Source organism: Lipomyces arxii (genome assembly GCF_038497795.1).
Source record: "Lipomyces arxii strain Phaff 12-163 unplaced genomic scaffold V1512scaffold_8, whole genome shotgun sequence".
Taxonomy (NCBI): domain Eukaryota; kingdom Fungi; phylum Ascomycota; class Lipomycetes; order Lipomycetales; family Lipomycetaceae; genus Lipomyces; species Lipomyces arxii.
Window position 1 is genome coordinate 317,833 of NW_027117707.1, and position 22,832 is coordinate 340,664.

The 22,832-nt window shown below is 46.1% G+C and overlaps 11 protein-coding genes across 11 annotated transcripts; 6 read left to right on the forward strand and 5 right to left on the reverse strand.

The window, feature by feature from the left end:
- Window positions 1-1,508: 1,508 nt before the first annotated feature.
- V1512DRAFT_225680 (Alpha/Beta hydrolase protein) lies at window positions 1,509-3,466 on the forward strand. Its single transcript, XM_066913832.1, has 2 exons — window positions 1,509-2,041; window positions 2,098-3,466. The coding sequence occupies exons 1-2, from the start codon at window positions 1,612-1,614 to the stop codon at window positions 3,258-3,260; spliced, it is 1,593 nt and encodes a 530-aa protein (XP_066771424.1). The 5' UTR covers window positions 1,509-1,611; the 3' UTR covers window positions 3,261-3,466.
- Window positions 3,467-3,850: 384 nt separating this feature from the next.
- On the reverse strand, window positions 3,851-5,828 carry V1512DRAFT_192452 (transcriptional repressor TCF25-domain-containing protein; the record flags this gene model as incomplete). Its single annotated transcript, XM_066913144.1, has 3 exons — window positions 3,851-4,854; window positions 4,902-5,018; window positions 5,069-5,828. Coding segments are annotated over 3 exons (1,881 nt in total), but the record flags the coding sequence as incomplete, so codon positions are not given.
- Window positions 5,829-5,987: 159 nt separating this feature from the next.
- Window positions 5,988-7,939, forward strand: V1512DRAFT_263231 (uncharacterized protein). The gene has a single exon (XM_066916449.1). It carries the CDS (start codon window positions 6,134-6,136, stop codon window positions 7,874-7,876), a length of 1,743 nt encoding a protein of 580 aa, XP_066771426.1. The 5' UTR covers window positions 5,988-6,133; the 3' UTR covers window positions 7,877-7,939.
- On the reverse strand, window positions 7,883-9,321 carry V1512DRAFT_263232 (acyl-CoA dehydrogenase/oxidase). Its single transcript, XM_066916450.1, has one exon. It carries the CDS (start codon window positions 9,205-9,207, stop codon window positions 7,942-7,944), a length of 1,266 nt encoding a protein of 421 aa, XP_066771427.1. The 5' UTR covers window positions 9,208-9,321; the 3' UTR covers window positions 7,883-7,941.
- Window positions 9,322-10,765, reverse strand: V1512DRAFT_263233 (uncharacterized protein). Its single transcript, XM_066916451.1, has one exon. It carries the CDS (start codon window positions 10,533-10,535, stop codon window positions 9,444-9,446), a length of 1,092 nt encoding a protein of 363 aa, XP_066771428.1. The 5' UTR covers window positions 10,536-10,765; the 3' UTR covers window positions 9,322-9,443.
- A 332-nt stretch (window positions 10,766-11,097) lies between these two features.
- V1512DRAFT_263235 (mitochondrial ATP synthase g subunit-domain-containing protein) lies at window positions 11,098-12,141 on the forward strand. The gene is made up of 2 exons (XM_066916452.1): window positions 11,098-11,390; window positions 11,576-12,141. Exons 1-2 carry the CDS (start codon window positions 11,243-11,245, stop codon window positions 11,860-11,862), a joined length of 435 nt encoding a protein of 144 aa, XP_066771429.1. The 5' UTR covers window positions 11,098-11,242; the 3' UTR covers window positions 11,863-12,141.
- Window positions 12,134-14,071, reverse strand: V1512DRAFT_271293 (uncharacterized protein; the record flags this gene model as incomplete). The annotated part of the gene is made up of 2 exons (XM_066917635.1): window positions 12,134-13,888; window positions 13,940-14,071. The coding sequence occupies 2 exons, from the start codon at window positions 14,069-14,071 to the stop codon at window positions 12,134-12,136; spliced, it is 1,887 nt and encodes a 628-aa protein (XP_066771430.1).
- Window positions 14,072-15,165: 1,094 nt separating this feature from the next.
- On the forward strand, window positions 15,166-16,189 carry V1512DRAFT_263238 (mitochondrial 18 KDa protein-domain-containing protein). The gene is made up of 3 exons (XM_066916453.1): window positions 15,166-15,479; window positions 15,575-15,874; window positions 15,921-16,189. The coding sequence occupies exons 1-3, from the start codon at window positions 15,366-15,368 to the stop codon at window positions 16,113-16,115; spliced, it is 609 nt and encodes a 202-aa protein (XP_066771431.1). The 5' UTR covers window positions 15,166-15,365; the 3' UTR covers window positions 16,116-16,189.
- Window positions 16,190-16,293: 104 nt separating this feature from the next.
- On the forward strand, window positions 16,294-19,096 carry V1512DRAFT_164545 (zinc dependent phospholipase C-domain-containing protein). Its single transcript, XM_066913083.1, has 2 exons — window positions 16,294-16,436; window positions 16,492-19,096. The coding sequence occupies exons 1-2, from the start codon at window positions 16,360-16,362 to the stop codon at window positions 18,989-18,991; spliced, it is 2,577 nt and encodes an 858-aa protein (XP_066771432.1). The 5' UTR covers window positions 16,294-16,359; the 3' UTR covers window positions 18,992-19,096.
- On the forward strand, window positions 19,055-20,750 carry V1512DRAFT_263241 (mitochondrial 37S ribosomal protein bS1m). The gene is made up of 2 exons (XM_066916454.1): window positions 19,055-19,076; window positions 19,129-20,750. The coding sequence occupies exon 2, from the start codon at window positions 19,202-19,204 to the stop codon at window positions 20,645-20,647; it is 1,446 nt and encodes a 481-aa protein (XP_066771433.1). The 5' UTR covers window positions 19,055-19,076; window positions 19,129-19,201; the 3' UTR covers window positions 20,648-20,750.
- Window positions 20,744-21,547, reverse strand: V1512DRAFT_208087 (putative sh3 domain protein; the record flags this gene model as incomplete). Its single annotated transcript, XM_066913428.1, has 1 exon — window positions 20,744-21,547. One exon carries the CDS (start codon window positions 21,545-21,547, stop codon window positions 20,744-20,746), a length of 804 nt encoding a protein of 267 aa, XP_066771434.1.
- Window positions 21,548-22,832: the final 1,285 nt, after the last annotated feature.

A 22,832-nucleotide genomic window follows, 5' to 3' on the forward strand; every position in this document is an offset into this window, starting at 1 on the left:
CTAAACAGGGCATACAATGCATTGTGTCCGATTGTAAACTTGTAATCAGCAAATAATGCATCGTATCGTTTGGCTACCAGCTGACGGATTATGAGCTCCAGTTGGTGACCACTGGTCTGATTGCCATAGCTCACAATTACATAATGGTTAAAAAAATCGTCATCGTTGGACGAGGTGTTTATGGAACAACCTTGCTGGTTGGCTTGGCGAAACCGCGCCAACTAGTTTGATCCAAATCACCTTGATCACAAAGCACGAGCTTTATGTCAGTACCCCTGCAACTCTACGCAATGTGTTCGAAAGCATTAGAAATACATCAAGCCGTTCAATCGTGTACTCCAAGGTAATTCAACTGGCGTAGTCAACATGGATCTGTCACGTCAATTGACTCAAACACCAAAACAGAGGCCTTAGAAAATAGCAAGCAGATTCCTTATGACATTCTTGTCCTTGCACCCGGAAGCGTCTAGGCGTTTCCTAACACACCATTTGGTGCCGACGAAATCCTTGAATATTATCAAAATATCAGATAAAGTCAAGACAGCAAAAACAGCCCAATTATTGGTGCAGATTCAGTAGAAGCAGAGACTGCAGAAGAGACTGCATCGTTCTATACAGACATATCAGTGTCTGTAATCCACACTGGCAGCAATCCTTGTCAGACATCTACAAACAGTCATTCAGAACGGCCATCACAAATACTTTTGTCTAAATTGAGTGTAAAGTTCAACTTCAACGAGCACGGTACCGACAATAATGATGGCACGGTCACTATTACATTTAAAGACAAGGAGATCAAGACCATCAAAGCGGATTTTGTATTCACATCAACAACGCCTGTTCAAAACACTGACTTTGTTCCAACCACTTGGAAAAATGACAAAGGATTTGTATAAGACACTCCAACATTTCAGTTTGTAAAAAATAAGTCTGTGTTTGCAATTGGCGGCGCGTCTGATGTGAATGAAGTCAGGCGTTCAAAGCCAACAAGGCGATACCATTTATAATAGCAAATCTATTGTTGTTGCTAAAGAGTCACCTCTTTGTAAGAAACATTCTTTTCCTCGAGAGATGATTGGTCTTGCTTTTGGTAGAACAGCAGGTCTTGGGCTTGTTACGATGCCATTATTTGAACAAGTTCAACTTCCGTCAATCATTGTGATTTAAGGCTAAAGCATCTGACGCATTTCCTTCAAATTTAGTCAAAGAAATTGGGTTTTTATGGAATAAGATGTAATGAGAATGATTTAAATTGTAGTTATTGAAATGTACTTTATCCACTCCTTATGCTTAGCTCTGGATGTCGACGTCACCTGTTGTTAAATATGGGTCTTGTACTATAGATAAGAATCGCATCACACTGGTCAGGTGTTAAAATGTTAAATACCGTGCTGATTAAAGTTATATTCAAACCTTATTGTACTAGCAAAATCTAGGCACAATCGCTTTGCACGCTGCGTACTATATTCGCCACATAAACTCTATCTCATCTTCACTTAGTATCTAAAGTCTAGATCTGCCTGTGCTGTCCACCTTCACTCACACGTCCCGATCGTCCTTCCTCTCTTCCTCTTTCTTATCACGACACATAATTCCACACTCAACTCCACAATGAAGTCGAGTATCATCATTTCTTCCATTCTGTCAGCGCTTGCTGTCTCTGCTGACCAAACTTTCTTTCAGAATGCTGAGTCACCTGCTGCTAAGGCCGCTTCCGTCTCTGGCTTCAAGGCTGACTCTGCTCTCGCGCAGGCTGTGAAGGCTCTGGGTGATTCCATGCAACAAGTCACTGCAGAGACTGCTCAGATTTGGGCTGATATGGAGCATGATTTCCCTGATGTCGTTGACAAGCTCACCTTCATGTCAGAGCCTAAACCCGCTACAAAGCGCTCATCTAAGGAATGGGACTTTCACGTTAAGGCTGAAGACCTTCCTGGACATGCTCTTCGTGTTAAGTCTCCAATTGACCTTGGTGTCGATACTGTCAAGCAGTACTCTGGATACCTCGACGTTAAGGAGGAGGACAAGCACTTTTTCTACTGTACGTCAATATTTTGAAATACGCCTCAAGATTCTCTTTACTAATTGTTAATCTAGGGTTCTTTGAGTCTCGCAACGACCCAGCTAACGATCCTATTATTTTGTGGCTCAATGGTGGTCCAGGATGCTCTTCCATGACTGGTCTTTTCTTCGAACTTGGACCTTCCAGTGTCAACTCCGAGGGTAAACTTGTTTACAACCCCAACTCCTGGAACCAGAACGCGTCTGTTCTCTTCTTGGACCAACCTGTTAATGTCGGATACTCCTACTCTTCCCAGTCGGTGGCGTCTACCGTCGCTGCGGGCAAGGACGTTTATGCTTTGTTGACTCTCTTCTTCAAGCAGTTCCCTGAATACTCCAAGCTTCCTTTCCACATCGCTGGTGAGTCGTACGCCGGCCACTACATTCCTGTTTTCGCTGCTGAGATCCTTTCCCACAAAGAGCGTAACTTCGATTTGACTTCCGTCATGATCGGAAACGGTCTTACTGACGGTCTTACTCAGTACAAGTACTACCAGCCCATGGCTTGCGGTGCTGGTGGTGCCGAGTCTGTTCTCTCTGAGCAAGAGTGTGCCAACATGGAGTCTGCTTACCCACGATGTGCCAGCATGATCCAAAACTGCTACAACACCGAGTCTGTCTGGTCTTGCGTTCCTGCTTCGATTTATTGCAACAACGCTATGATGGGTCCTTACCAGAAGACTGGAAAGAACGTCTATGATATCCGCGGAGCTTGTGAAGATGCCGAGAACTTGTGCTATCCCCAGATGGGCTGGATCTCCAAGTTCTTGAACTCTGAGTTTGTTAAGAACGCTGTTGGTGCTGAGGTTGACTTGTTTGAATCTTGCAACTTTGACATCAACCGTAACTTCTTGTTCAACGGTGACTGGATGAAGCCATATCACTATGCTGTTCCCCACATTCTCGAACAAGGTGTTCCTGTCTTGATTTACGCAGGTGACAAAGATTTCATCTGCAACTGGCTCGGAAACCAAGGATGGACTAACGCTCTTGAGTGGGATGGCGCAAAGGACTTTAAGTCTGCTCCTACCCTTGATTGGACTCTTGACGGCAAGACTGTCGGAACCGTCCAGAACTCAGGCAACTTCACTTTCCTCCGTGTCTTCGAGGCCGGTCACATGACTCCTTTCGATCAGCCCGAGGCTGCTCTTGACATGGTCAACAAGTGGATCAGCGGTAACTTTGGCTTTTCTGCTTAAGCACTTTGGTGATTTACACGCAGAGATAGACTTTTCTCATTTATAAGACACTTGCATGAGCGTGACTAGTCTGTCAAAGTCTTTTGTGACTTTGATTTGATTTCTTTTTATATGTTTGAGGTGAATTTTCGGAATGGGGTATTCTTCGGTACAGGCTACTTGGGTTGTAATATTTGTTAGTGTCTTTCCAATCAATTAAACAACAAATCGTCGTAGAACATATAGATTATTTAATTGTTATCGTTGTCTTCTTCGGCACTTTGAAAATCCGCATGGTTATAGTCGTCATATAGCTGTTCATCATCGACAGTGCCATCTGAATCATCAAAATCATCGCCCATAGCCTGGTCGAACTCGTTTTCAGTCGCGATCTGTATATCATTTGGGATCGCATTTCCGAGTCCGAGCCCACCAGCCATGCGCTGCAGGATCGAGAGCAAGTAAGATTGACGGCTTGCGACGTCGCCATGGTCGGGGTTAGTATCCTCTTGTGCGACCCGCGCTCTGACCGCGTCCAGGTCCACGAGTTCAGATGCCTGGCGCTCGAATTCTTGCCGTAGCTCTTCCTCTGCCACAGCGTCTGCTGCTGCATTTTCCCCAGTGTTCGTTTGGTTGCGACGTTGGCGCCACTGTGCGATTCTGTTCGACAGCCGGCCAAACATTCCTGTCGTGTCATTGTTATTGTTATTTTGACCGTGCTGGCCTGCGGAGCTGGTGTGGAAGCTGTCTTGGTATGGCGAGACGTTGTCGAGCGGTGGGAGCATGTCGTCAACCCAGATTTCTTCGTTCTGGATACTTTCACGCGGTAAGTACTCGAGTGCAGGTTTGATGTCTGTAAGCAGGACGTGGCGCACCAGGTCTCGGGACACTGGCTTTTTAGGATCGAGTACCCGAGCCTGTGGTTGCGGCGGCGAAGTCTTCGTGCGCGCGATTGCGGCGTCAAGAAACGTTTTTGTTGTCGGGGTAGACCAGAGAGGCTGTGCGCACGCGATGTAAAGCTGTGTGAGGATTTGTTGGACGGCGGACGGGGGCTCGTTGAATTGCATCAGTTGCACAGGGACTGTCAAACCTAATGCGAACGCGAGGGCAGAGAGTGTCCACGGAAACGAGGACACAGCGACGTCTATGCACTTGTTTGCCGTGTCCACATCTTTTTTGTGGAAATATGCTAAGGCGAGAGAGAATGCAACATTGGGCAAATCCGGCACACGATCGCTGAACATATGCGACGACGCCAGGTCGATTATAAACTGATCGTTTTGAGAATGCAGTGCGTAAATGTCGATCATCAGCAAGACGCAGTATGGGTCGTCTTCAGCTGATATTTCCAGCAAGAGTTTCATAAACTCAAACGCGCTGTGCCATGTGCCTTTACGCTCTAGGTTGCGGACATGACGGTACACTGCAAGGTAGAATAATCGATTTTCGTAGTACTTGAACGGTAACCGGACCCGGCCACTTGAAATATTAAATAAAGGGTGGAAGGACTTGTTTAATGTATAGAGGGCGTATTCAATGCACTTTGCAGCCTGTGTGTTGTCGCCTTGATGAAGTAGAATCTCTGCCATTTGCAGATTAACTGAAACGTGATATGCTGTAGCTACATTAGCATGCACACCATTTCTCAATTAATAAACATACGATTCTCTCGGAAAAGCTCGACTAAATACTCCGAGTCGTCTACCCGTAGACTCATATGAAAGTTTGCTTGAACGTACATATACGGTTTCGAATGTGTATACTTGAAACTCGTGATCTCTGTATCTGTTAGCATTACTTCGCACGATGCTCAGGAAAAAAAGGCCTACCTCCATTCGTATCAACAACTTCCATTGACATTGCAGACGTTCCAATTAACGGCGGCCAGTCTTCTCCTGGCTGAACAAGCACGTTGCGTTTGCTCGCCATCGGTCTCGCAAGTCCGCGCCTGCCTGCACCACCCACTCGTCGTATTTCACGCTGCTCTTCTTGGAAAACCCGTCGGCTAAACAGCCTCCGCATTTCCCGCTCGGGGTCAAAGTTCTTGGTGTCTACCGACAGTAATCTTGCGTCTGCCTGAGCTTCCTGCACAGATACCGTAGACTGTAAGTGTACCTCATGTTTTGAAGTGCCAGATATTTCCGCCTTCAGGTCCAGCTCTGCTAATGCCTTGTCAATTTCGTCCATTCCGTTCTTGTCGGTCTCAACTTGATCCTTCTTGACGTCTGCCTGTTTCTTCTTCTTCTTTGCTTGTTTCTTTTTCTTTTTAAATCTGTTCCCATTCATTTTACTCTCCTGCACTGGCTCTGGCTCTGGCTCGCGCTGGTCTTCATCTTCAACAGGCGACTCATCATCAGCTGCAGCCAAAACAGCAAATAAACTTGGTTTCGATGAATTCACAGTCTCGTCTTCTTCTTCTTCTTCTTGATCTGGCTCCTGAACTGAGCCATCATCTCCCGTGAGAGCAGCAAATGGCGATAGCTCCTTCTTTACCACTTCTGGTTCAGGCGACGACGACGGTGAGGGCGGTTGAACTGCCAACTGTGCTTCCTGATTCCGCAGTGCTCTTCTGACTGCGCGTGAACTCATTTTGTATGAATTGATTGTTTCTGATGGGTATAAAATAGATCTTCAGTATTTCCTTAACAAAAGAATCATACAATAATTAAGTACTGAGTCCTGAAGTGAACAATGACGAAATGTTTAAATTCAGAAACTCAGATTCAAAAAGTAAATTTCCAGCTAAATTCGACTTTTTTTTCTGTTCTTTTTTAATTCGTCGATTTATTTGGATTGAATCTTTAATACAGTAAATTGTTACATAAGCATTTAGTAAGTCAGTTCCAATCAGAGACAAACAGTTGCTGGAAAGTGGCCAGAAAGAATACGAGCAGATGAGAATCGTCCGTGCCGCCTTCGGATCCCGGCTGTGTGTGGAAAGCACGAGCGGTTTACTATTCAAAACGCTTAATGTGACGTCAAACGGACTGTTATCGCAACTGAGAGATCACCAAGTAAAGCCAGTGCTGTTACGGCCATTCAGCTCCGATTATCGTCAAATCCCAGCTTCATCCAGCCACTCATTAAACGGACAGCAATTGAACAAGTCAAGATTATATAATGGTCCACTGTTCAAATCCATACTGTCACGACCATCAACTTCGTCTTCTGTTCAGTCAAAATCTCCTGTATTATTTCACAAGAGATTCGTGTCATATTACGGCAAAAGCACCGACGACGAATTTCTACGATGGCGGTCTCCAAATGATTCCGGTCTAGACTATAAGCCAATTGGACGCTGGCTGATTTCACCGATATTCATGTGTTATCTGATACTGTACGCCTATCTGGCAGTTGCTGTTGCGTACCTGTGGACCGCTGACATGACGTATAACGACATCTCCCACGTCTACGTCGCACCTGACGGTCTTTTTGGCAGCGAGTTTACTATGCCGCTTGACGCACCGAGTCCGAAAATGTTGTACAACACCATCCGGCTAGCTCTGATTCAAAGTGCCCAGGCACAGCAAGGCGTGCAGCGTAGCATCCTAGACTACATACTAGACAACAGACCGTTGATGGTCATTATCGGCCTTTGTGCCGCAAACTATCTAGGCAAGCGGTTTGGCCCTCACGGAGTTCGTCAGTTCTTGATCAGATACGGATACGTCAGAGCAGACGTTTACGCTGTTGCGGGCGGGCATCAGCGCTACGATGCTCCATTCCTGTCTCTACTGACTTCTGCATTCTCGCATAGAAACCTCGGCCACTTACTCTTCATGACCGGTGCGTTCAGTGTGCTTGCAGCCGTCGTTCAACAGTGCTCGTCCAAGTTCAACGTCATCACTCTTTTTGGAGGCGGCACTCTTGCCGGCGCTGCGCTGTCAATTTCGTTGGGCACAATCTGCGCACATGCCCCGGTTGTCACTTGCGGTCTTGGCGGTGCGGTCGCGGCCATGACGGGATTCCTGATGGCATATTTCTACGCTGAAGAATTCTGGCTCATCTTGCTAGCGCTTGCTAGAGAGTCTGTGTTTGAGCATGAAGAACCAAAACCTGAAGACGACAAAACCAAACATCAGGTTGTTGTCATGCCGCACTTCTCTCCGGTTGATTTACGGAAAGCAGTCGCCGAGCTGGCGAAATCCGCAAAGCAAAAGTCAGACGAAGACTACTACATGCCGTCAGACCATGCAATCATGGCCGTTGTCAACAAATCCCCTATCGTCAAGCAAATGTCGGACACCGTGTTACCTAGTCCCATCGAATCGGCGGCAAAACAACAGGACAAGCAGTTTGTGCTGCAGATGATGGTCATGGCGCCGTTCATGACGCTTGAGACTATGACCATGATTTGCAGCGGCGCGATTGTCGGACTGATTTGCGTGATTGGGATGTTCAACAGACGAGTGCAGAACATTCGCGGATTCTCGCTCGACTACGCAGCCATGGTCGGCGGTATGGCGTATGGACTCTACGTCGGACGGCAGACCCGGAATAAAGTCAAGGACTCAAAAAACGTCATTGTTGCAATGCGGATGCCGCTTATGAATGACTATTTGGTCAACAAACCGATCTTGGCCGCACACATTGAAGCCAACGAGCCAATGAAGACTTACGCTTTGGTGAAAAAGTAATATCAACTTCTGTAAATACGCTTTAATTTGATCTGTACATTACAATAAACTATTCCCACCGTTGTCTAATGCGTCGAGACTTTCTTCTGAATCAACTTCGCGATAGTCAGCTTTTGAATGTTAGACGTGCCTTCGTAGATCGATCCAATCTTTGCATCACGGTAAAACTTCTCGACAGACTCGTCCCGCGTAAAGCCGACACCGCCCATCCACTCGACCGCTAGCGATGACGCTCTCTCGGCAACCTGAGACGCATACAATTTTGCCATCGCGGCTTCCTGTACAAAGTCTCCGCCCGCATCCTTGATCCGGGCCGCATTGTAGAGTAGTAATCTAGCGGCTTCAATCTCGGTCGCCACCTGCGCAATCTGAAATTGCATCCCTTGGTTCTCGCCAACGTACTTGCCAAATTGCTGGCGGTCATTGAACACATAAGACACGGCTCTGTTGAATGCACCCTGCGCGATTCCAGTCATCTGAGCCGCGATCCCGATCCGGCCTTCGTTTAAACACTCAATCGCAATCTTGTATCCTTGACCGTACACTCCAAGAATGTTTGTGGCTGGCACATGTACGTCGTCTAACGCGAGCACGGCAGTCGAACTAGCCCGAATTCCCAGTTTCTTCTCCTTCTTGACCACTTTTATACCCCATGGCTTCTCGACCACAAACGCAGTAATGCCTCTGTACCCCTTTTCAGGCTCGGCATTGGCAAAAATGACAAAGACCTCCGCCTCAGCACCGTTCGTGATCCACATCTTGCCGCCATTAATGACGAAATCGCCGTCCGGCAACTTTCGTGCCCGGGTGCGCAGTGCAAACGCGTCTGACCCGGCACCCGGCTCAGATAGCCCAAACGCGCCAAGCTTACCTGTCGCAAGCTGAGGTAGATACGTTTCTTTAATGTAATCAGACCCCCACTTGCGCACGCAGGTGCTGAGCAGTGTGTTGTGCACATCGTTACAAACACTCACAGATGCATCACACTTTGCCAACTCCTCCACAATCGCCACAGCAGCGGTAAATGATGCACCTGCACCGCCATACTCCTCCGGGGTCTCAACAGCCATCAGTCCAGTATCAAACAGTCCTTTAATAATGCTTGGATCCATCTTCTCTTCCTCATCCATTTTCTCAATCAAAGGACTTACAACGTCAGCGTTAAATTTAGCTACAACATCCGTAAACATTTGGACGTCTTCATCAAATTGCAGAATTGAAGTACTAAGCCGAGGCGTGGTCGACAAAGACCTCTTGTACACTACTCTCTGACCCGATACCAGCGGGATCAGATATCTTCTTAATGCTGTAGTTCCCAGTCTTGAAGTCATATTGCTTTCCAACAAAGTAGACCTTTAATTAAGACGAAATGCAGACTTTGTATCTTAAAACGTGATTCCACGGACAGAAGATCCGACTGTGTCGTGCCGTTCTCCATTGTATAGTCGGTCTAATTATGCGGAGAACTTCAGCCGCATACACGTGAAATATATAACCCTAGCCCCATGAGCTAGGATGTGTACAAAACTGTATTCACTGTGACGGTATATACAAAAACAATCAAAAATTAACCAACAGTCGTTATTTCCGCATCCTTAGAAGGTCCACCTTCTTCTAACTTCTCGTATCCTCTTCTTTGTTTCCGCGTCCGACGTAATCGGCCTCGATGGCCACCAATAGAAAATTTACCGATCCGACGAGAACTTCTTGTACAGAAATGAAAGGCAACGATTAATCCAATGAACGCAAACACTCCTAATGGCACACCGACTGCCATTTCCCAAGTCTGGTTATCATATCGGGCCTTGTCATCTTTGATTGCTTTTGGTCCTTTGAGGAATTTCACAAGTGGAACGTTTTGCACGTCAAGATCTTCCATTGCCTCTTTAGGAGACTCAATCTGAATGTAAACAGATTTTGAAAAGTGTTTGCCAATCCACTTGTTATCGACCTCCAACACGTAATATCCAAGTTCGTTATCGATCCATTCACTTGTGTAAAACGCCGACTCCTTCATATTTCTAGCCTCTGCCTCTGGATCGTTTGATGTTGGCGATTCAAACGACAACACATCGTAATCAAGCAAATTGATTCTGACTTTAGTGTCGTTAAAGTAATGAGGGTACCAAGTTACAAAGTACGCGTGGCTTGCTTGCAGTTCTGTTAATGACTTGGGAGAACAGAATGGTGCCATATTTCCTTGATCGAGATAGCGCTCAGGAGTACATCGAATGACAGGGTTCAGTCGTTCAAACTCGCCCTTGTAATACTTTCCACCCATGACAGTAGGTAGTTTCTGCACAGCCTCCGTTCCGTCCTCCTTCTCAACAGCCATGGCTCCAGTCTCTTCAGGAAACCATGTTCCATAAGTCGGGCTTGCGCGCTCGACAAACCCATACTTTTTAATCTTAGGCTTAATCGTGACCGGCGCACCGTTGGGTTTCAAACTAATCCACGGATGCGCAATCGTCGCAGTCACTACTGGGGGACGTGGTGATAGCGTAATGCCCTCTACCACGATTGGTGTGACAACAGCTTTAGCACCATTTGGTGCAGTCCTGGTCCATGGTCGAAGAGGGTAAATACCAGGGGTCTTTGCCTCTGCCGAAATTAGTGGTAAAAATGGTAATAATGGAACTAAAAATAAGCTGAGATACATTGTTCAAATGTGAGAAATTCAGGACGCGTAATGATTGAATTTACACGCGTTTGATCTGAGTCCAGTCTGTGTATTTAGACGTGTTTCCAATTCACACGTTCAAAATTCCACAATAAAAAGCCACCCAAATCCCGCGACTTTCACAAACTTTCTGTTGTGAGCTTGTCTTCGCCTTCTTAAAAGAAAAAGCAGCGCGTCACGTTTTTATTGATTGTGTTGACGAGTTTTGCCCGTCTCTGCGCTCTTTTTTACTGCTCGGCCATCTCGGCATAATTTACCCGGCTTAGTAAGTAGGATCACTGTGGACTGCACACACAAACTCAGCCAATGAACAATCGCCTTAATCCAGTGGTCCCGACTGAACCGGCTCTCTCACTGAACAAGCTGCAAATTGGACAATTCTGAAGTTTTTAGATAAATTAAATGACTTTGTTGGATTTAGCAAGTAAATTATAGAATAACACTACCTAATTGACTTGTCTAAATGAATGTAGCCAATTCCACCTAGTATCAATACTTTAAAATTCAACCAGCTTGCAACCGGTTTTAACTATGTTACACAGTAAAATCATCGAACCGGAATAGAGTAAAAAGTTCCCCGGTTTTTTCCACTCGAACTAACACTGCTTTTTTCTTTGCTAACAGCATTCTTTGACCTTTAATTATTGTTACGTCGCTTTTATTTGTCTTTTCGCTATCCTTAAATAATGTTCAGACAATCTGTTTCGCCGTTACGATCGATGTTCGCTGCTGGTCCCGTTAGCAGAGTGGTTTTCAGACAGCAGCAAGCTCGTTATAACTCGACTTTGACCAAAATCACTGAGCGAGCATCTTCTGCCGTCGCTACTACAAAGTGTACGTTTGTTTTTCTATTGCTTTAAACGGAATTGAAATTATCTCGTTTAAATGAGTGTTTCCTAGACTCAATTGGGGGGAACATTGAGCAGCAACTATCGTGGTTTGTTCGGAGCAGCTGATTAAATCATTTAAACTTATAAAATTTCTACATGTCATGAATGTGGTGTACTAACAATTCACAGCGTTCATCGACACCAGCATCTACTGGAGCAAGGTCATTGCCGAAGTATCCAAGGAAGTCTATCTCAAGGAAGCTTTTACTCCTCCTCAAATCCCACAAGTCGTTTCAACCTTCAAGTCCGTGTATGCAAAGATTCTTCCCGTCATCTCGTCTCCTGAGGCTATTATCTCGCTCGTCAGATCAATCAACGGAACCGCAGTGTTTAAGTTCACAGGGTACACCATGCAGGTCCTCGGTGCTTTCTCTCTCGGCGAAATCATTGGTCGGAGAAAGCTTGTTGGATACTAAGCGGTGTTAATCGGATGGTTTTTATTGTGCCAATTTATTGTGATTCTTATGTACTAGTACTCATTTTACATGCGGGCACACGGCTGCCCTGTCCATACTATAGCAACTTCAGCACAAGTTTTTAAACAAACTAAAAAAAGCAAATTATGTACATGCATTTCTGCGATTTATGTCTTTGTTGTTTTTAATAGATTTCGCCTGTTGATTGCCCTACGTCGTACAATGGTATATACTTATACAATATGTATATTACAATCCTTATATTACAATCCTATTTATCACTTCTAGAGATGACCGGGAACATGAACTTGTGTTTGTAATCCTGCCACATAACCTCAGCCGTCTCTTTAGCTTTTGTCCTGGCCGCCTCAGAATCCGTCACAACAGGTGTCGGATCCGTAAAGAAAAACCGCGGCACATAGGCCTTGTAGTCATTCGATTTTAGTGCTTTTCCCTCCGACTCGTTTCGATTGATCACAGATTCCACTTTAGATACCTCCGAGCCGGTGCTCTTGACTGTGGATTCCATCTTAGGTGCCGATGAAGCAGCAAAAGTGAATGGCGAAGCTGGTGCTGGAGACGGCGAATCCGGCTGTACTAGATTCGAAGAAAACACTGGTTTAGGTGGTGTCCGCTTCTTTTCTGGACTGCGAGCGTTGCTGGCCGGACTCTCTGGCGGACTCATGACAATGCTTTCTCTCAAGTGAGACGACTTTATCGGTTTGAATCTGTCCGCCAATGACGAATATCCTTGCGATGCTCGTAGTTCGGATCCGTTCGCTGTTGGCATCGATTGCTCACCTTTTGGTGTAGATGGGACAGATGGCAAAGACAGAGGCTGCGGTGGAGACTCAGGTGCTTTGACACTCGAAGGCGGCGCAGATGGTGTCACAGTCGCAACCGCGCTCGCAAAGGCGCTGACCTTTTCTTCTGCCGGCATGGTTCGTTCAATCTCATCAATTGCTTGTCGCTTCTTGCGACTGCTGGCAAGTAACGAGCCGGCAAGAGATTCCTTTCTCGCCTGTTTTCTGCGCGCTGGTGTGGACGCCAACGGCGACGACGCAGCGTACGGGTTCACGAACGCCTTGATTGCTGGATCCGTCATCCGGTCTCTATCCTCAGCTCGTGCAGCAGCGACCTCTAGAGGTGAGCCCACCGGTTCAAGTAGCGAAAGCAAGGCACTGGCGGTCTGCGACAGTCGTTTGTTTGTCGATGAGGTCGGTGTTGCCACGATTTGTAATGTGTCTGATGGAGTCGATGCCACTAGCTTTGAAGAAGGTGTAACGTCGTTTGTATTAGTCAATTGTGGTGCACGTGGAGTCCGCGCTTTGAACGGTGTAGAAGTCGAAGGCAGTTCAATTAATGACTTTGGTCTCGCACTCCTGGGCGTCTGGGTCATTCGTGACTGGGGAGTGTAAATCGGATTGTATCGTGGCGCGCGAACTCCTGGTGTTAATGAAGCGGTTCGGCGATGGTGTGATGGGGTTGTAAACGACGGGACCGAAGGATACAGCTGTTCGGTGATTGATCCGCTTGCTGATAGTGGAGTTGCGACAGAAGCAAGCGGCGATGTCCGACCAGCATGAGCATCACCCAACTGCTTTTGCTGCTCCTCTTGAGCCTGTTTCATCAACGACATGACACCTTCCATCTCGATATCTGACAACGGTGCGCTTCCCTTCATTTGAAAAAATTGCGCCAATTTCTGATTTGGTGATACGACACTTTGTAAGTGTGCTGCATCAGAATCTACCACAGGTGTAAATGTGAAAGACTGCTGTGCAGATCGTACCGGCGTAGCAGACTGCTTGGCTGGTGAAAAAAGAAATGGCAGATATTTAGTTGGACTGTCTAATCCATTAGATTGTAAAGCTTGTGTGTTTCCGTTTTCCAGCGCCAGTTCCTTATTAATTTCTCTTTCTTCACCTAAGCCATTTTCGCCGCTCACCCCTTCAGTTTCATTTCTAGTCCATCGCGATGGTGTAAACATTGAAATCATTTTAGAAAATATTGTGCCAGGAGTACCCTGATGATTCGATCAGTATGACGAATTTCCCTTCGAATTATTCATACATACATGATTCTGAGCTACTGAAGTATCTCGGGCCCGAGCCGGTGTACGAGGTGCCTCGCTTGTCCCTGCCGATCGCGCATAAGGCGTACTGGCATGAGACCCGAGACGCGAGGAACGAGGTGCTTTTCGATCCATATTTGTGCCAAATAGTTTATAGTCAAAGTCTGCAATAATACGACAATATCCGGCCTAGAACTCGAGTTTCGATATGGCAATTTTAGCAGCAAAATTCTCGTAAACAACGCGTTCAACAAATTTGAACTCATGATGGTGCTTCACCATGCATGGGACTATAAATGAAAGTGAGTATTACATTTGGTATTTATGCCTTATATTACCCTACATAATTTATTTAGTACATATTGATATTGTATCTGCATATTTACGAATTCAATTCAACGGGTCTTGTGTCCAATAAATGACAATTATTCATTCAATTGTGGCCATTAAATAGATGTGTTTGTTAGTCTACATAATGATGTATATGGCGTTTTGTAGAAAGTCTTTACTATCCACAGTAAGTCACGTGACTTATACTTATATTATGTAATTCCATTTAGTGCAACTCATTCTAAAACAAACTCTTCTACTTTTCGTATATAGCGGCGTCTTCGGTCAATTCTGCCGCAGAGAGAGAGAAGAAGCATGGATTAATACTTTTCAATCGAGAGTAGGGTATCTCGTGCACTAAAATAAAGATTTACGCAGCGGTTTCTGAGTCTGTCAGGCCTTGATCATCGACGGAAAGAATTTGACGAGCTCTTTATAGTGTAAAACGCTCTTGTAAACAAAGCACTGCATTTGGGCTTCCGAATTAAAATGCAGTCTAATCTACGATTATTCAACTATAATAATCAGAGCTTCATCCGTCTGTTTATGTAGCTTCACAACAAAACTATTCCAATTTTTTGTATTCCTTACATTTGGTGGATCATTCTGTTGTGCATCGAATTCGTGTGCTTGGCAGAACTTTTGTTTCTTGCACCACTACGCGTCTCCTAAAGAATGACAACTGCTGCACCATACTGTAAAAGGCCGCGAAGCCATGCCGAAACCTAGATTTGTAGTTAAGCGTTAAGTAAATTCAATTTTTAGCAAGGAACCAAACGCTCTGAGAAGATGTGGGGATAAATATATGGCCAGGCTCAGTGGAATATGAACTGAAATAGAAACAACAAAACAAACCAAAAACTAGGATTCGGATAGTCACGTGACAATTTTGAACTGCAAAACTACGACGTCATCTGTTTGGGGTCAGGGGTACTGTTTGCCCTAAAGCACATTTCGGCGGCTCGGCTCGGCTACATATGTTCAATTTGTAGAGTAAAATTAAAGCTGACCAGGTTTATATTGTTGTATTTGGCTTAATACTATCCTCAACTATTTAGATTGGAATTTTTATTAAAAACGTGAATAATACATAGAGATTATGGACAAGGCAGAGAAAAAGGCAGAAAAAGTTGCGCATGACATTGTGGAAGGAGATGTGCCTGATAGTACCGAATCAAATTTACGATACGCTGCATATGCGAACCGATTGAGAGTATGTGAACATGATTTATGTCAACTTATACTAACTAATATATGATAGACAGTATGTGTTTTGTTAAACAAAAATCAAATGGTGTTAATAAGCAGATTGTCATGGCAGCGCAGCGATATGTTGCATATACATCTGACATTGGTGAATCGTTTAGACCCTTAGTTCGGCCGGCTGTTGTTACAACTGCTTACGGCATAAGCTGGTCATATGTAATTGGGGATGTTGCATACGAAGGCTACAAAGCTCGTCTTCGAGAAGAAGAATATTTAGGATTGAAGGCGAAGGGAGAAGAACTTACTACCGGGGTTCCTCCTGATTGGCGAGTAGCAATGTTACAGCGTGGTGTTTTTCAGAGCATTGCTAGTATGGGGCTTCCTGCATTTACAATCCACTCGGTTTGTTCTCACTGATACACAATATTTCTATACTAACATGTGATAGACCGTCAAATATGCCAGTAAAGCAATGAACAAAACCGCAAACCCAACTCTTCGAAGATGGGGACCAGTTGGGCTTGGCCTTTCTGTTGTTCCGCTGTTACCATATCTTTTTGACGAGCCCGTTGAAGAAGCAGTGAATTTTGTTTTTGAGAAAGGTCGGGAGGCATACAAAGATTTTTCCAAGAAGGACCTGTAATTGTTTGCATAAATTTACAAGATACATATAGACTCCACTCTGTTAAATGCCAGTTCTTACTTATTAAAACATAATAACATTGACATGACTTGTAAAGAAGGTGAAGTTGAAGTGGTTATCAGAATGGCTCGTGCTAGCAGCTATCAGGGTTTGGTGGGATGCTCGAAACTGGTGTGAACCTTCTTAAAATGAATCCTCAGTTGACTCCCTTCACTCGCACCTATTAAAGTCTGATGAATACAACATGAAATTCTCATTTCTGCGCACTTGTGCGCTTATGATAGAACTGAATGTACTACTTGTATCAGCATGTGGTATTGGGTATGTAATTAAATGCTCTTTTTGCTGATCTTTCCTATTGACTAGCCATACTCAGTGTTCATGTCCATATTCTGTCTCGAATTCGTGAGCATCTGCCTCCAGCTGAGCAGTCTCAATCCTCTTTTTCAATTCCTGGTGCTTTTTTTCCTGACGCATTCTACGGATGCATGTCACAATCAGACTCCGCCGAACTGGCCCACTGGCCTCCATTCCTGCATGCTGCTGCTAAATATTATCATGACACTTACAAGACCGTAAACAACCCGGATGGTGTTGGACTGCGTACATTTCTATATGGCGTTTTAACACACCAAATTGCTGACATTTCTTGGCATTCGCTCGGCGTTGACCAAGGTCTACTGGCTGCTATGGCTATTCGCGACTTTGACGGAGATTACTCAGCTGCCCATAGTACTCTTGACATGGGCGGCGACATGATTATGGTCGAGCGGTTACTTCGAACTTCGCGTGATCTTAGTTGGGTTATGCAGCAGTGGTCTATTCCGTCGCAAGACATAATCAACATCTACGGCCTGCTTAGCGTTGATATCAACAGAGCTGCGCTTGAGTATTGCATGGCGCGGGGAGTAGCTGCACTTGGTGCTGAGATTAACATTGCTCATACTATGTATCCTGGTTATGCGAAGAAGTCGCCTGTGCTTGTGGACGGTCTTGAAGACTATTTTCTTGGTGGATTGAGTGAAATAACGTCGTCAATTGTGAGATGTTTGGGTAACTTTACATCTTGGCTTGAAGATGGTCCTGGCAATGATGCTTGGAGTTTATGTCAGGTTTTCGCTGGTAGACGACCATCTACTAAGCACTACCATGAAGCAGAAAACGTCTTTGTGTCGGTTACAGATAGGCTGGATCCTTACATTCAAAAAATCTTGCCAACTCTTGAAACTAGTGTCTCGCAAGACGGTAAGGTCACAGAGATAAAGTCTGCGGAAGTTGATGTTTCACAATACGAACGCAAGCGATCTGAACAGGCCATTTTGGCACCTGGTAGCGAAATGCCAATTTTCATTTCGACTGGCGTTGCAGGCTCACAATTTGGATCTTCATTTGCATTTGGTAATTTCCGCGGTGAGAGCATTGGTCTTTGTGTTGCAATTTCGGCGCCATATGAGTTCGAAGACGGTGCAGTTTACGTCATACCGCTGTCCACTATACAAGAAATGTTTGATGCGTCTGGGGTGACGCGTCTTGATCTTCTTGCTCTTGAGAGGTACCGTCTTCCATTACCGCCACCCAAAGATATAAAGACTGCTCAGGCTGCAATTAATTTTACTTTACCGCGAAGATTTGGTACGTCGATGGCGCCAGTGCAATATTTTAATGTGACAATGCTAGCCGTGTCATCTCCTGGTACTTCGACGATTGATATCTTTGCATCTGGCTCACATTTGATGACTTTGGAGCCACCTTCGGAAGACACGACTACGGCGTATGGCTTGCGCGGTAGAAAACTGTTTGGCACTAATCTACGTGCTGACGATCTCGACGGAGACGGATTTCCTGATCTTATTGTCAGTGCGCCGAACAGTGACGCGTCGTCATCCGCATGTGAGCAAGGCGAAGTCTTAGTTTTATCTGGCCGGGGAATTGCATTTGCGTTGTTGGAAGGAGCAACATCCCTGAAGATGGATGTTGTTCGACTTGCGCGGCTGTTAAGGCCGGCAGTCTCGATTAACTCGTTAGCCCTAAATCAGGATTACGAGCTTTTCGGTGCCACCATTACATTTTCCGATCATGATGGTTCGGAAGCACGACGGCTAGCGTATATTGGCGCCCCAGGTACTGGTGCGGTATATGCGTTTGATGCCGCTTCTGGTGCGCCATTGTTTTGGATGTTTCCATCTTTAAGCGGTCCAGCTTCTACTACAGGTTTTGGAAGCGGTGTCTTGCTTACCGGATTCATTTCTGGCCTTGGTGAATGGGTTCTGGTTGGATCACCTAACGAGTCGTTCGACAGTCAAAATTATAAATATGGACGCGGACGGCATCGCCGGGCAGTCGATCAGTCGCAACACGGTGTTTGTTACCTTTACCTTGTTCGAGAGCGGGGTAAGAACAAACTTTTGAGTGCCAAACTACTGGCGTACATTATCGCCGACAGCGACGATGACGAGTTTGGTAAATTCGGCTACGCTGGCACGAAAATCCAGGGTTCAACTTTCAAAAACACTGTTTTTATTTCGTCGCCATTTGCCGAGCGTGGAAATGGTGCTGTTTGGCGTCTTGAGATTGAGAACGCACTGTATACCTTTATGGCTCGGGCACAGGATGTCGATGAGGACGACGAGGAGTTTGATACTATGGCAGCGACCGTGCTAAGACTACACCCGATGGCTCAAGGCTCGCAAACTGAGACCGAAGCGTGGTTTGGCAAGGCTTCAGCTGCAGTAGCAACCAACCGTATCTCTTCAAATGGACAGCATGGATATTTGTTTGTTGGCTTGCCTCACATGGGCTTTGGAGATATTGGTGACCGTGACAAACCGGGCAGCCAACTTCAAGGCGGTGTAACTGTTTATTCTGTATATTCTTAGATTTCACTATTTCAGGCGTTTTTTCTTTCCCTGTAACAATTTTATTTGGGTGTAATTATGTGGATTATGAGTGTTCAAAAAGAAAGTATGTATATAAGTTAGACTAAAGTAAATCTAATTTGTTAAATTCTGACTAGAAGAACGGGTCCTCCAAAGAGACGACAGCCTAGTTAGCCCTAACCCTCTGTAGCGCAAAGTTTGAATTTTCAAATGTACTCTGTATTTTCTCGTGAAACCAGTCGTCAATTATTTAACGCAGCACAAGTTGCAGATTTGGGCGCAATGTCATCACATCTACACGCACTTTTGCGTCACAGTCGCCTGTTTGCACTGCCGCGGAAAGTTGGATCCAGCGGTGGTGCGCGCACCCGACACCCGACTCTGCAGCTCATTACAACTTCAAAAGGATCTCAAAAGCGAGGCGAATGGGGTCTAAAGGGACCGTTACCTGGTCGGTCGAAGTATGTGCATGCTGGTCGAGTTGTTGTTCAGCAATTGGAGTCTCCGGAAGGCTTCACGACGTTTATTCCCGGAGAACACTATTTTCGGGCCAGAAAGCGATTTGAAGAGATGGCAGCGCCTGTGCTTGCGTCACAAGAGCTCGTGGACCGGGCAACACGGGCAAGGAATTTGAACACACAGTACATGAACGACTTGTCACGGGCGCACGAGGTCACGTCTACAGAGACATTGAATGAGAACTCGGCCGAGGACCTGACTGCCAATCTCGAACAGTCTTCCGGAGTAGAAGGTTCTAAGCCAAACTCAGCTGAAAGTGGAACACAAGGTAAAATGGCACCTTCGGTTGATAGCGTCGATGCGTTCGCTGCAGTGTCTAAGGCTTTAGGCACGCCGTCTACTCAATTGAGTACGTTTGCTACCGCGATGCTTAACCAGATTAGTGAGACCAAAAGAGAGCGCAAATCTGCTTTGTTTTGCGACGAATCGGACATTAACCTGCTTGACACGGAGCTCCGCACTAAGCCTTTGCTTCCTGGTTTTGCTCCTGTAAGGCTGAGCGAGCTGAGCAAGTCAAAAATTAAAGAACTCACGGCCTTGGCAGCGGCTCAGCGGGAGTCGTTTGCAAAGTACTTGAAGAAACACAATTTATCGCTCAAAGACTCGTATAACTCTGAAAAGTTTCATGAAATTAAGTCTCATGCACTGCATTACCTCGGCGTCTCGTTCTCAGACACGTTTACGACCCCAATTACTGCGTCTGGCGGGTTGGGCTACGCGCTCCGTGGTCGGGCTGTAATCACACCAACTCAGCTTTCGTACTCGCCTACCGTCCGTGGCCGTGATCTCGCCGTCACTCGACGACACAAACAGGTCGCTGCTGGCGGTTTCGTGGCTGCTGCTCCTACCACCCAGACTTCAGACAGACTACAAGATGTTGCGAGTAGGTTTAGCGTGTCTGAGTATAAGATTGACTCAGTTCAGTTCACTCGCATGGGAGATCCAAGTATAAGACTTCAGCCGCTCGAAGCTGAATTGTTTTCTTCTTCGCGAATGGTTTCACCAGGCGTCAACACTGCTCCAATTGAAGCGTTAGACAATTCTGGTCTTCTTGCTGCCTTGACGGCTGAAAAGAAGCCAAATGAGGGAAAGGAAGATTTGAAGGATTTGTATGATTCAATGTTGGAAGATATGTGAGTCGAGATACGACGTTCGGATCAATGTAAATATAACAAAAGGGCACAAGTAATGATATGCAAAAAGAGGTAAAAACTAGACGCGGCTGCTATTTTTCTACATATCACCCTCCCATCCAACGTATTCCCGCCCGACAACTCTGTACACCACAACCTCACCGCTCCTCAAATCGCTCAATCTGTAGCTCTCCATTCGGACCCGGCCTTTATCCTTTGGTTGTTCAAGCACTTTGATTTTCTTTTTTGTACCGTCCCATTCAGTGACAACGGCGCAATGTAATGGCTTGCCGGCTTCAACAGAGTATTTCGTATGCAGCGAACCCTTGTGACCCTGGAACTTGCTGTTTTTGAACGTAATGATGTCACCCGGCTTTATTTCGTCCGTCTGGGTCACTGATGCATTACCGAAATTGCTGTATACAACGGCTCCATATGCACGACGCCCAACAGGCGGAAGAGCATCTGGAAATCGTGCAATAACACTTTGTACATATGCAAATGGACTACCGTCTCCGATCGATTGACCGGCACTCTCACTAGCGAACTTCTTCATTTCAGCACCAAATCTCATGTACGCGTCTTCTAGCTGATCGCGGCGTAGTGGCGGCGGAGACGGCTTATGATGTTGTTCAAACTTAACACGTCCCGCGTTCTCAGCCTCGTATTTGACAGTCACAATCGTCTGAGAGTAGTCGGGGTACAACACGTAGACTTTACGCTCTATAATCCGCTTACCTCGTCGTGTGTGCATAGTCTCATCAACCTCCCAAGTAAGCTCTTGTGACTTGTTAAGCAACGTGGGTGGCACAGCTTCAGGTTGCGTCCACCACCCAGTGGTTTCGGACAAATCGAGATCACTAATAGAGTAAGAGTCTATTGATGGTCTTGAAGACCACTCCATTGACCGACGAACATCATTCGTGCGCGAACGATCAGTCGATTGACGGCCGTATTCAGATGAGACCCTGCGGTCTGAATATGATGAGCCTGAGGTGACTCGGTTTAATGGTGCTCCAACACGCATCGACGGCGCACGTGTAAATCCAGGCATTGTTGGAGACTGTGGAGTACCGTAGCCGGAATCGTATGAAGGCTGTGTGACAGGTGGAGGAAGTAAGGTTGGTACTGGCGGTGCCTGCACTGGAATTGGCGGTGGTGCCTGGGCAGGAACACGATGGTCATGCGTGTATGACGGCTCGGCTTCGGTCGCAGAGCCTGCTTGGTAAGAAGTGTTGTCGTTATGCGCTTCGTCGTACCCGTTCACGTCCTCATCGCTGTCCGTGGAAATGTACTCAGTCGATTTTCGTGACACGGTGTTTTCACTCAGATCAGTTGATCGTCGTGTTGGTACTGCGTGTGCAGGCGGTATTGGGGGCATTGTAGGAATCGGCGGAGGAGCATATGGCATCTGCCTGCTAGCTTTCGGTACAGATGGTGAAACCGCTGAAGGTCTGGTTTGCATGGGAGGAAGAGGTGGAAGCTGGGGTACCGAGCTCGTAGGTGCCTGATTTGGGACAGGTGGCGGGACGGCACTACGATCAGGAAGTGGCGGCATAGGAGCTGATTGCGGTAGTGGTGGAAGCACCGCACGATTTACTGGTGGAGATTTGGGTGCCGGAGGTTGTGAAGGTGGTGGTGGTGGTACATGTTGAGTTCGCGGTGACTGTGGTATCTGTGAAGATACTTGAGATGGACTATACACCACAGGAGGCGCAACTGCAGATGGAGCCGCGACCGGTGGCAGTGGAGCTACTGACCTGTCCGTAGTTGACTGTTCTTCAACATAGGAATCTTGAATTCCGTCTTCGCTATCAGTAGAAGACACCTCTGAAAATTTATCTGGATCTGCTTGCGTATCACTACTAACGGTAAGACTGTAAATCGATATACTTGACAGCATACTTACTGAATTGACATTTCAGCAACACCTGCAACAACCCCAGAATCTTCAGATTGCCTTAAAGATTCTACTCCTTCTGCTGACTGCGCATAACCTTGCTCATCTTCGTCCGACGATTCGTCCTCATTTACTGCCGGCGTTGCAGTCTCCGGTACGATAATAGGCAGCATTGGCACCGGCTGTCGTTGTTGTTGGAATTCCGCTTCATTCTCTGATTCTCTTTCTTTTTTCTTTTCAGGCTCTGGAGCAGGTACTGCAGGTTTTTTCGTTTTTGGAGCACCACCCA